Source organism: Castanea sativa, chromosome 11 (genome assembly GCF_040712315.1).
Source record: "Castanea sativa cultivar Marrone di Chiusa Pesio chromosome 11, ASM4071231v1".
Taxonomy (NCBI): Eukaryota; Viridiplantae; Streptophyta; class Magnoliopsida; order Fagales; family Fagaceae; genus Castanea; species Castanea sativa.
The window spans coordinates 48175921-48189242 of NC_134023.1; the positions used below are offsets into that span (position 1 = coordinate 48175921).

Below are 13322 nucleotides of genomic sequence, written 5' to 3' on the forward strand. Positions count from 1 at the left end.
AAAAAGAAAAAGAAAAAGAAAAGGCATATAGAGCAAGTAGGTGAGAATTTGGGGCAGTGCTAAAATGGGCAGTGGAAGCTTCTAACACAAAGTGAGTGTATGTGTATTAAAAGCAAAAACAGAGGTAGTAAGAAAAACAATACACCCCAAAACATAAAACATTAGATCTTTATTAGTGTATGTGTATTTGCACCAGTGTTTGTGTTCATTTTACAATTACAGTTGGCTTTGGTTCTAGATTTAAATTCAGAAATTAGGGCTTAGAAAATAGGATTCTGATATGTGACAATTTTTATTAAATATTTTTGTCAATAATTTTTTTTTAATTTGTCTCTTTTGGATTTAAATAATTCAGTTTCTTTGCAGAGATGAAGTGGAATTTTTCACAATGTAGAGACTCTAATTTCATCAAAGCAAAGGTATTAATATGTTTTTCTTATATTCTCTTCAATTATGGTTTGTTTTAATATCATCTTTTATCTGAATTTGTTTTAATTTAGACTTAGGTTTGGGCATGCAATTTTTTGAAATAAAAATTATTTCTGTTAACAGAGAGTGTTCATAATTTATGATTGTTTAAGGTCCTCAGATATTGTCAAGAACTGTTTTTCTTTTTTGTTTCCCTAATACTACATAGTAAACTAAAATATGCATTTTTCTTTACAGAAACAATCCTATAGTCAGTGAGATTGACATGTCCTTCCATCTGACTTTTGAATTTGATTGTGATTGTTAATTTTTCAGATACTTACTAATATATTTATTGTTTCTATGTCTTATTGTGGTACAAATCGAATACTTTAGTGGGGTTTTTCAAACTTGGGCTTCTTCCTCTAGAGGTTGAAGATTCTTCTAATTTTTTTTCTTCGGTTTTGGGTTATTGGTTTTGAATTTGCATTACTTTGTTCAATTTCAAAGAAAGTAAAAACTAATTGTATTTTTTTACCAATTTTTTAGTTGAACCTTTATTTTGAACTAAATTGTTTAGTTTCCTTCATTTCTAACTTAATTTCATTTAACTATCCCGTGCATCGCACGGGTTAGCAACTAGTTATTTGTAATAATAATGTTCACTTACTATAAAGATTACTATTTTAAGTAAATGATTAAATCCTGTGTTGGAGTTTGGACAAAGGAAAGCTATGGTCCTAATTCTTTTTTAATTTGAAACCAAAAGATTTTTTAACTTTTCTTTTGGGTGGAAATTTATAAATTACTTGTTGGTTTTAAGAACTTTCCTGTACACCAGAGACGACTGTGGCTTGCCAATATGATGAGAAGGAAGTTTGACTGGTACCAAAAATAGATTCATGGTGTATATTTATTAACAACTTTGAGCCAATCCCAATCCCAAATTCAATTGAATGGATTTTTGTTTTCTTTTTAGAATTAATTGAATGGAGTTGATTAAGGCAAAGCATTAACACAAGAAAAACGTTGATTTGATGTGGTTGTGTACTTGTATAACTGTTAGTGATGTTGAATTTTAATGTTTGACATATTCTTATGGGACCAATATAAGAACTTTTTTTTTAAGGGTGACCAATATAAGAACTTAATTCGCAAGTTTGCTGATAAAGTGCATCGATAAAGAGCTTTTTTTGAGGGTGACCAATAGAAGAACTAAATTCGCAAGTTTGCTGACAAAGTGCATTGATAAAGAGGGGAAAAAGATTTATTTAATATTGAAAAGGGAAAAAGCATAAGGAGAGAGTGTATTGTAATTTAATTTATATGTTTTAAATAATCTAACCAAAATTATGCATTTTTTAATATTAAGTTAATTTCATTGTATCACTAGCACTTCCACTCCCCAAGATATGATTATTAATACAAGTACCAGTAATTATTAATAGTAAAAAAATGGACATGATCAGATCATGGGGGTCTTGTCTCCATCACATTCCTTCTTTGAGACGGAAGCGGGTGGGCAGAGGCATAGTAGAGATATTTTGTCATCCTTATTAAAGATGACTTCAACACTAACGAGGCAAAGACAAGAAAAAATAAAGGGACGACAATGAAAGTGCTAAAAGAGAGAGGATGAGTGTTTTAGGAATATGTATAAGAATTAGAATATAAAATCATGTGTATAGAAATGACTAAATCGTATATAATATATTTTAAACAATATAATACAGTCAGGTGTGGGTTATTAAAACCTATTTCCACCTTTATCATTTCTTCCGAAGGAGAAAACTTGCATAATACATGTTGGTCTAAGTAAGGTGGGACATTTTTATCATTCTTATTAGTATTACTATTTTTTTTTAGAAAAAAAAAAATGTTAGTAATACTAATAGATATTATACTTAATACTAATTTTTTTTCTATACTCAATTTTTAAAAAGCTCATTTAAAAAAAAAATTATACTTTAAACGAATTTAGCCAAAAAAAAAAAATCAATTCCAAATCTAACTGTCCTTTGTATCTATAAGATCCGATAGATATGAACATATTATGTGATGATTGTTTTTTTTTAGCATACACCAATTATTTTTTTAGTGAATGCGGAATTCTATTAGAATAAGAGACTTTCAATTTAAGCTAATTGTATTCCCTCCCAAAAAAAAAAAAAAAAATTTAAGCTCATTTACAATCTCTTATTTCAAAGAAAGACCCTTTGATTCCAACCACATCACCTTTGTACATAAGTTTATTTATTTTCATGTTTGAGGGGATGGAGATATGTGTTTTTATTTATTTGTGGTTGCACCTAATAATTTATTTAAGTTGCTTACATATCCTTAGAGGGGATGAAACCAATTAGTAGTTCTTAAATTGAGGTTTTAGATTTAAAATCCTCAAATATAATTTTGTCCAATTCAAATGATGGATATTTAAGTCAAATACTTTATATTTAATTAAGCATTGACTTAATTTTGCTTTTGGGTGAGATAATTTATTTTAATCAAGGATAAGTCAAGAATCCACGTTTTTATGGAAATTGAACCAAGGATTCTCTTTTTGAGAAATTGAATATCCAAAAGAAATTTCCCTTCTTTCTTTTGTTTCTTTGTAGGAATTTTAACAATTAATGATATTTTGATTTGAAGCTCCCAAATTTAATTAAGGGAAAGAAAGTTCATTTGAAGCAATTTTATTTGAGAAGTGTTATGTCTACAACATCTTTACAACAAATCATAAGTGGTTAACTGAGATTACTTTTTTGCTCCATCAATAACAATTAGTAACAACTTACCACTTATAATTTGTTATAAAAATATTATGAAAATATTTTTGAATATATAATTTCTCATTTTATTTTTATTAACGTGTTTTATAAATTGCAAAACTTAACTGGCAAGTTGTCACAATTATTGTCACGATTATAAAGTTTGCTAGGAGTCCTTTCTTTCTCACACAGGATGGGACCTTTCTTTTTTATCTTTCCTCCTACTCGACTGTCGAATCCTAGGAGAAATCTGGGTCGACCTTAAGTGTAGGTACCCTATCCTTTTCAGATTATTGTTTTGTCAGCATGGACTCGGAGGAAGATGAAGTGATCATGGTTCGGTCGGAGCATCGCGAGAAAACTCTAGAAGAGTGGTCCCTCAGTTTGCTAGGAAGGTTTCACACGACCAAACCCATCAACTTTATAGCTGCTGAAAACCATCTACGCTCTGCATGGAAGATGGAGGGGAACGATCTAAAAATTACAGATGTTGGGGACGGACTGTTTCGGTTTAAATTCTCTACCGAAAGCCAATTGAAGTGGGTTATCAACAATGGTCCTTGGAGTTTCGATAATCATATCCTATTACTGCGAAGGTGGGAGAAAGGAATGACGGCCTCTTCGGTTAACTTCCAAACTGTTCCGATGTGGGTGCAAGTGTGGGGACTACCCTTCGATCTAATATACAAGGAAGCAGGGATAGATATTGGACAAATAATTGGTAGAGTCATTGAGGTAGATTGTGAAGCCATTGCCTTTGGCGAGGCAAGGTTTCTCCGGGTCAGAGTTGACGTGCCCTTAGACAAACCGATACGCGGGGGAGCCCCAGTACACAGTCCGGAAGGTGATAAGGTTGGGGTGGTTTTCAAGTACGAACGGCTATCTGGTCTGTGCTTCCATTGTGGCCTCCTTGGTCATGAGGCAAAAGCATGCGAGTTCACGAAACTGAAGGTGTGGGAGGAGAGTCCTTATGGCGAATGGCTGCGAGCGACGGAGGATGTCCCGCCACAGACCAGTGACTCTCTAGTGGCACAATCTCACCGAGATGGAAACCCCAACGACAACGGTCACGGCATCGATGGTGCAGAAACGGAACCCCTGCAAAATTTTAATTCGGGTAACGGACACTCCTATCATTCAACGACAGAAATTGAGGAAGGAAATCTGGAGATTGTGGAGGTTGTTGAACGCAGGGAACTTAAGGGACCCGAAATCAATGCAATGTAAGGATAATTGGCTTTTATTACTTGTATGTATAAATCCATTACACTGTCTCAATATACATTCCATAAAAAATAGACTACGCTTAGCTTGGACTACAATTTTTCTGATCAGATTGCATTTATAAACAGTGATATGCTTGGGAAATCCTCCTCTGGGTCAGTGCTGAAATGGCTTGAGCAGATATTGGATTGTTTTAATCCAAAACTATTGCTATCTCGGGGATACGGATGGCTTTGTGATGCATATCGAATGCTGCAAACAAATCTCACTTTTTTTAAGGTAAATTCTTGATTTTGACTTTAATGTGACCATTCTTCAAACTTTGGTCAAGGTCCAATTCTCCCTTTGGATAATCTTAGAATTTTGTTTTACCAAAAGCATTTCTGACATGATTGGCTCAAAGATGAGTCCTTCAGAAGTGATTGTACCTTACCAAAGTTCCAAACGCCTTGTTCCTATTTATTCCCCTCCTCTTCTTTGCTGATGTTTTGTTTGGATCTATGTTTATTTTTATCTTTAGACTCTTACTTGTTTCAACTGTAAGGACAATGTCATTTCGTCTATGCAAATTTCTTTTCCAATTCCAAAAACCATATATAAATCAAATAATGGGTTTCAAATACTTAAAATTGGTATGTTTTGTTTTTTTTTTTTTTCTCTGGACAGACGGTAGGAATCTTTTCCTGCTAATGTATGTCTCTTTAAGGAATCTAACTTGAATGCAGAGATTAGTGGTTCCTCTAGCATCTTGTAAAGCTGTTTGGGATGCGATTTTGAGGAAGGTGTCGGTTCGAGACTTTCAATGGACACCCTATGCAGGTTTTCACTATTCTCATCACATATTTGTTTTGTGTTAATAGATGCACAGGAAATAAATTCTTTTCTTTTATATGTTTGGCCAAGCAACTCTTTCAATTGGAAAATACTGTCTTATGGCTAGATGCATCTCTGTTGGTATTGGAGGGGGTGATCACACCACAACAATGGTGGCATTCCCTCAAATAAAATTTCCTACTTTGTCTCCTAGAGAAGTAGAGTGGTGATAACTTCCAATGCAATTAGTTTCTCTAGTGAATGGATATTACTCTACTGAGGGTTGTGCTTGTTCCTAAAGTTACAACTCTCCGATTGGGTATAAGGGTGTATAAAAAGGCCCCGAGTATTCAGGCCATTTGATCCCTATCTCCTCTCATTTCTAGAGAAACTTTGCATGTGATTTTCACTCTCAAGGGACTTTCATTTCTCTAGAATCAACTATCTCAACCATTAAATGGCCTTTGGATATTATGTGTGTTGGTGGTGGTGTTATCATATATGTTAATAAAAATACAACTTTGGAGTAGACTTGTAGTATGAAAACATCCAACAGGTGAATGGAATAGAACTATGGGAAGAAACATGGTTGTGGTTATTGCCCTATTTGCTTGCAATGCTATACCTATTAAAGTGGGCGAACGCTTCTATAACCTTAGACTCATTACATTGTTCGACTGAACTCGTTGGCTCTGTGACACCACAAAAGAGACAAAATAGTTGTGCACTTGCTGCTATAAAATTTAAGCCTCTGTTTGGGAAACGCGTTTTGCACGTTTACCAGGAAGAGTTTTTTTTTCTGTGGGTCCCATGTATTGTTCACAGGACCCACAAGTACCTTCATTCAACAAATTTTTCTTTAAAACTAGGTCCCACGGTACTATTCACACATTTAAAAATTATTTTGTTTAAGTGCTTTCAGTTTTCAGCAACAAGCGGTATCCAAACAGACCTTAAGAGTGAAAATTATTGTTCAAGGCTTGGTCAATGTATGAATTTAAGAAGAAGCCCTTATGAAAGACCTCAACAAAACTCGGAGCATTGGATCTTAGGATTTTACGTGTGTGTGTGTGTGTTGTTCAAGACTTTGGTAGTGGTTTTTAGAAGTGCTTTTTGGAGCAATTAGTGGTTTTTTTTATAATGCGGGTTTCAATAAAATAGAAATCCTTCTTGCTATTAGGATTTTGGATTTGTGAAAGTTGACAGTAACATCTTAGAGTCTTTCTTTGAGGGCTAGATAACATGTTGGAACAACACCTAAACTCAAAAGCTTACCCCAGAGGGTTTAATCCAACAAAATTTTATTACCACTTGTTACTCTAGTCAGTATTATCCAATGTGAGACTTGATCACTTAACCAATAACATGAATATTCCTATAATTTCTTTCTCATTTCTATAACTAACTTATTCTCATTTTATCCATGTAGTTAATTATGTAAGGCCTCTAATTTCTAATGCAGAACCAGACTTGGAGACACGTATATTGCAGTTGATTTTGGATACCGCAAAAGCAAAAGTTAGAGAGCTCATTGAGGAATTTCTGTCTCTAGGGAACGAGCTATTTCAACCTTCCAAACTGCTTGAATCACCATAGCATAAGCAGAGAAATGCAAGAATAAACCACATTATTTGATCAACAGTGGGGCACCATTAGTTGATGAGTATTTATTAAATTTCAGCATTTTTCCCCATGTTGTATATGTTGTAAAACGGTTATGTTTCCAAATATTTGAACTCCTACATTTGTTTCATAAATAAATTCCTGAAGATCTTGAAGGAAAACTCACATACTTCCAGTCTTCTATAATGGATATTATCGACCACGTTTGCCAAGTTAACTTCATCCATGACGTTATCTGTTTGCAATTCAGCTTCAGCCTGCAGTATCCAACACCATTTGAACAATGCTACATACATCTCAGATTGTGAACCCTCCATCTTAAAGACACAGCGGGTCAAGTGCTGGGTTCGCTTTTTCTGGATTCATCGTTGTTCTTCCACTCACATGAATGAGTTGCTTCTGCATGGTTAAAAAGGATTGCTTTCCCACCATTCTTAGGTCTAAACAATAATATATTGTCATTACCTCAGTATATAACAGTGGTGGAGCCAGAATTTTGGTTCAGAAGAGGCAAAATTAAAAGATATTATTTAAAGTGAAATTGATCTAAAAAATATTAATTGATAATAATAACAAAATAAATAAACAGTTGTAAGAAAATAAATATATTTCATATCATTAAAATAAATTAAAGACAAATAACCAATTAATACTATAAAGCTACACCAAAAAGTTTACAAACTGATATGATAAAAATGTGATCAGTGTTACTTAAATAATATATAATGAATAAATGTGAAATTATTTTTTGTGATTGGTAACATACCAATTATAGTATCTCTAGCATCACTCAACAATAAAATAATGTAAAAAGTATCATTAATAGTGAAAATGTGAAAAAAAAGGAAAGAAAAAAGAAAAAAATAACAGGTGTCAAACTTGAACAAGGCAAAAGCAACTTACATGAACAGTAAAATAGGTGAAAAGGTCATACGGTTTAATGTTTGAGAAATTTTTTTTTTCTTCTTATTCCTTGTGTTAGAATCACTTACAAGTTTCAACCAAGTGGACTGCAAGTCCTTTTTTTTTTTTTTTTTTTTTTTTTTCTGTATGCCAATTGAGTAACTACTTAAGAATTAAGATTAGTGATTACATATACATTACCAAAGGCTTCAAAAAGAGGTCTTTCTGCACATGATGAGGTATTGTTTTTCATCTAAACACCAAATCATGTGGCCCTACCAACTTTTTTTTTATTTTTTTGGTGAATGGACGATTTCATTAAAAAGCAACTAAGGAGGAATTACAGAGACAGAGCAAAGTTTGTAACAAAACCTATGAATCACGGGTGCTGGTGCGGGTGCGGGACTCGGCAATTTTTGAAAAAGGTGGGTATGGGTGCGGTGGGACTCGGCAATTAAAAAATTATTGAAAATATTTTTATTTATATTTTCTATATATTTTTACTATTAAAATATTCTTAAAAAACATATTACTATGCCTTGATTCACAAAACAAAGAAAGAAGAAAGCAAGAAACACAAAACAAAACACAAAACTAAAAAGAAAACACAAAATAAGCAACAAATATTCAAAATAAAATTGAGGAAGGATAGATTTAGGGTTTTTGGGTTTCATTCAGAGCCGATTTCGGCTGTTCTAGCATGATTCAAGGCCGATTTTGGCCTGTTTCGGCCGTTTCTGGTCTGTTTCGGTCATCGGCCGATACGACCTGATACGGCCGATACGGCCCGATTTTGGTCGATTCGGCCCAAATTGACGCGAATCGAAGCCGAGTCGGCGCAATTCAAGCCGTGTCAGCACAAGTCGGCTGAAAAAAAGAAAAAAGAAAAAAAGAAAACATGTGGCAGATGCGGCCCGACGCGGCACCGAAGCGCGAACAGTGGCGTCCCTCTCGCATCGCCGCGTCGAACGCGGGTGTGGCACCTCTGGCGCCGCGTCCGTGCATCATAGAACAAAACACCCCATTACAATCTACTCACTAGTCATGGTGTTTTGCGTTGAGCCCAACTTTTTCACAATCTACTCATTAGTCATTTCACATGCATATAGTATTCTTAAATCTTAAGTGCTCCAAATGAAAATATGCATGTTATAAAAGCACCAAATAGAACGTCCAAGGGGAAAGGTAGGACAACAAAACAGATTAGTAAACACTTCGTAAAGAAAAAGTTGGGCTCAACGCAAAGCTAACTTGGAAAAATCTATATTTTTCTTCATTGTTTCTAGTAAGAGAAAGCTTAGAGATACTCAAATTTATAACGTGATTAAGTTTTACATTGTGATTGGTGAACTTAAGGGTGTGCTTGTTTGGAGGTGAAATAGGAGGATGAAAAATTTTGGAGAGAAAATGGGAAGGAAAACTTTTTAGAGTGTGTTTGGTTAGATAAGGAGGAAGGAAAATAAATGGTGGGACCTAGGTGTTTTCTCCCCGGACCCACCAGAAAATTTTCTCTCGAAAATGAAGAGAAAACAAGAAAAATTAGACATCATTTTTGGACAAAAATGCCCATGTGCAGTTGCACATGGGCTTGTCAACGTAGCTCTACATTTTTTTTTCTTTTTCTTTCCTCCTAGACATGGCCTTTTTTTTTTTTCTTTTTCTTTTGATTACTAGGCAGGCTTCGTACTCGTCCAAATACTCTCTCTCTCTCTCTTTTTTTTTTTTGCTTTCTTTTGTGTTTTTTTCTTAGATGTGATTTTTTTTTTCAAGGCATGATTTTTATTTTTTTAATAAATTTAGGTGATTGGTTTTTTTTTTTATCACTTTTTTATTTTATTTTAATTGGGCATCATTTTTTAACAAGGGTATATGTGTAAATTTATACAAATTCATTTTTTCCATCCTTCCACTTTTCTACTCCCAACTAAACAAAAAGGAGGGAAATTAAAATCTGTTCTATCTTCTCACTTTTCCACTCCTCCAACCAAACGGATCCTAAAAGTTTGTTTTAATTAAATTCATGTGATTGTCTCGTGTGTAAGTCCTAAAACCCAATCACACAATGACACCCAAGCAAGTTGCGAATGACCTATTCACTTCTCAATGCCTTCTACTTCTGATTTTCTTCATAGGCCCTCCCTCACAAAACTAAGTTTTTGAAAAACACCCACCAAAAAACAATAAAGTATATTCAAATTGGACTTGAACGTGTACCCAAAATAGGCATGGCAAGGTGTTTTATAACATGTTTATTTTCAAGGATGTTTAGTATTCACAAACTTCTTGTCCTATCTATTTATCAATACTTACACAAATGCATTCATATTTTCTAAGCCTGCTTATGAACCATTTCCTAATCCTACTGTTCATTCACTTTTAGAAAATTATTGTCTTGTCATGCCCATCAAACCTCTAAATTACGAGCCCTTTATGTACACATTTAACCATTAAGGTAAGTCCCATTGTGTAGCTCAATAGACCTAAAATGTATTGAGCTTGAAGGTTTCAAGCATATTAATATAATGTAAGTTAAAGAAAAAAACCACCCTAAAGAGCCCATAGTACCCAGCCACTTAAGGATGGATGCTAGCATACTCACATCTTTCACATGTGGATTCGATCAGGTGGCTACAAATCAAATTTCACTGCTAGGGATTCTCAAAATGTTATTAAAGAGAAAACATCTATTCCTACAAAGGAAAAACATCAATTGACATTACAAATCTATATATATCTAAAAGCTGAAGCATAGTATTTATTTATATATTAATATTGTTTAAAAAATGAAGGAAAAAAAATGACATGGTCAATGATGAACAACCTTACACATTCTTTAACTCATTAAATTCAACTAACCAATAATTTAGCCTTCTTCCAATTCTCAACTTTTCATTTTCCCCTTCAAAACCGTTTCGCTTTTTTGAAGTTCAAACCCTTCAATTGCCACTCATGTGATTAACAGTGTTATTTTTAACACTATAAATTTCTAGTTGCTTTCTCTTCCTCAGGAAAAGTTGCCAAAGTGGCATCAAATTTGGAAAGACCCTTTGAGATGTGTTCTTTCCCTTCTTATTTTTTCTTTTCCCCTAACTTTGGTTTTTCCCTTGGATTTCTAATGTTTGTGGATGATATGCTTTTTTGTGGGTTGCTGAAAATGTGATCACCTTGGGGCTATGGGTGGCTAGGATTGGTTTGTTGGTTATGAAAATGATTTTCAAAAATTAGAAATCTCTACAACATCTTCTTACCTCATATTCATGTTGTACAATTTTTATTTTATATTTGTATTTTACCCATTCAATTTGCTAATCTTTGGCATTTTAGTTTTCTTACATTTGACATTTGTTTAACTCTATGTAAAAAAATAGGAAGAAAAGACAACCAAAGTTTAATGTACCTCTGATAATTTTGAAACAATAATAAAGTATACGTTGTAATTGTATTCCAATTACTGCTTTCATATTTTTTGACTCAATGGTTCTTTTTTGTTGTGGGACCTTTCTCAATTTCTGTTTGGCTTCGACAAATATTATGTTTAGCACAGTTTTTCTTATTATGTGCAGCACATAATAATTTGATCTTGCAGTCTAATAGACAATAAAAAAATCAACCTCAAAAATTTGGTCACGAGGAAATAGAAAATCTCAAAACATGATTGAGAGTTTAGTTTTTATCTGATTTTGACAATGAAGGTTTCTTAAGTGGCCAGAGACATTTCTAAGAAACTTTAAGAGAAGAAAGAAAGTTTTTTTTTTCAAAACTTCCATAATTATATGTAGTATAGATGTGTATAAAAATTGTTTTGATTTTTTATTATTGGTTGATTTCATGATTTAGTTATTAAAAAAAAAAACCCAAAATAATAGAACAGAAATGGATAATACTTTAAAAATAGTTCAATTTTTAAGGAGAACAAATTATTTTAAATAAATTTTTAGAGAATAAATTATATATTATACCATATTACAAAATAATATATATTCTCACGCATCGCGTGGGTTTGCGACTAATGCATTTAATGCCTGAGAAACACACGTATAACGAAACCTTTTCCTCTGCATTCATTTACTAATCTTGACTCAGTACAAGTCCAGATATCAAGTCAAGGCACATGCAACAAAAGAGAGCTCCTCCTCAGTCCAAGAGGAATCTCTATAATGATAAATAGTTTCGGCCTTCAGGGAATGAAATAAGGATGGAAGTCCACCCTCAAGGGGGGAATAAGGTCTATCTGTCTAGTCAGTAGGGTCATCTAGCACCTTGTAAAGGAAACTATCAAAGGATACTACAACCTTATTCCAATGCCACGATCATGGTAATCCCTAGGGTGATGGCATTTTGGTTTTAAAGGGAATTTAGAGCTTTGGGAACAGGGGCATAATTCTTAAAATGTTCCAACACCCAAATTTGCAAAATTGCTACAGATACAAGGGTTTCTACTTGGAATCGACCCTAAGAGCATTGTAGCTTGAGGGTGAAATGATCTAAATGGGTATACATAGTCCTTAAGAAATAAGGGAAAAGAGAGAAAGAGTATCCATTGGCCAACTTCACTGCTAGAGGGAAATGTCTACTTTAGGATTTTTTCATGGGGATATCCTTCAAATAAATGGCAAGATATTAGGAAAGTAATAAAGGCTTCAAGTTCGTAGGAGCTATACCTTCTCCCACAACGAAGTCTGTAACTTCTTTCAAAGAATCTGTGGCTGCTTTCTCATCTACGCCATCAGCATACTTCCTCCATAAGTATTTGATCCATCCCCAAAAGTTGGCCCTAAAGCCTTTATCAACACCAACACTGGTGTCTTCCATCACTTCCTCGATGGGGGCTTTCCCTTTTCTTGCCGCCTTCAGAATTGGCTTCTTCAAAGTCTTCTTTACTGTATCTTCAAGAAAATTTACAGCTTTGGCCTCATTAGAAGACAAGGAAATGTTAGCTACCTCTCCATCCCCAAGTAAGGGAAGTCTCAATATCTCATAAACATTCTCAAGGGAAGGAGAGATTTCTTGACACCCCGTGAAGAAAGTGTGGGTAGTAGAATCCCATTAGCACAAAAGGGAAAGGAAGCTTTCATTGTCTTTATTGATGTCTAGCCCGAAGAACACCAACACAGTGTGCAATAGATGCACTTTCTGCAGGATATCCATAAAAGGAGGACGTGTCAGCACTCTTCAACACCAACTCCTCCAGCCTTCAAAAACTAAGGTATGAGATTTGAAAACCATATTAGTGGTGGGGAAAAAATCTCATCTGCAAGTGCCAAGCCGAGGGACATGCTTCAAGTCTAGGTCCATGGTCAAAAGATCATTAGGCTCTCCACAGGCCGTGCAAGGAGGTTCTGCAGGACAAGGGAGAGATTCCCAATCTAAAATTTTATCAAACATGTTATCTCCAAAGAAAGATGGAATGATCCACTGCTCCTCTATAGAAGGGTTCTCTTCTCCCCCTAGTAGTGGTCTATTGATTTTAGCAGTTAAGGGTTTTGTGATTTTTGAAGAACCAAATCTTAGAGTACGTTTGACACCCATGAGATCTTTTTGTGGTGACTTTGAGGTTTGGAGTTCAAAAGAGAAGAGACAAGG

General features: G+C 34.3%; 1 protein-coding gene and 1 pseudogene across 5 annotated transcripts; one reads left to right on the forward strand and one right to left on the reverse strand.

Moving 5' to 3' along the window:
- LOC142616623 (TMV resistance protein N-like) overlaps positions 1-13322 on the reverse strand; it is a 64548-nt pseudogene that overhangs the window by 7254 nt on the left and 43972 nt on the right.
- Positions 3368-6997, forward strand: LOC142617356 (uncharacterized). 5 transcript variants are annotated; one of them, XM_075790177.1, is made up of 4 exons: positions 3368-4399; positions 4529-4679; positions 5126-5219; positions 6643-6997. In XM_075790177.1, the coding sequence occupies exons 1-4, from the start codon at positions 3483-3485 to the stop codon at positions 6807-6809; spliced, it is 1329 nt and encodes a 442-aa protein (XP_075646292.1). In that variant the 5' UTR covers positions 3368-3482; the 3' UTR covers positions 6810-6997. The 5 variants fall into 5 exon arrangements, with proteins under 5 accessions (XP_075646292.1, XP_075646293.1, XP_075646296.1 ...); XM_075790178.1 differs by having other exon boundaries at positions 6676-6997; XM_075790181.1 differs by lacking the exon at positions 5126-5219 and having other exon boundaries at positions 6643-6771.

Excerpts from the sequence above, each read along its gene's own strand:
- LOC142617356 (XM_075790177.1), top strand. The coding sequence starts at position 3,483 with ATGGACTCGGAGGAAGATGAAGTGATCATGGTTCGGTCGGAGCATCGC. Across the intron at positions 4,400-4,528 it reads GGACCCGAAATCAATGCAAT|TGATATGCTTGGGAAATCCT; the intron begins GTAAGGATAATT and ends ATTTATAAACAG. Across the intron at positions 4,680-5,125 it reads CAAATCTCACTTTTTTTAAG|AGATTAGTGGTTCCTCTAGC; the intron begins GTAAATTCTTGA and ends ACTTGAATGCAG.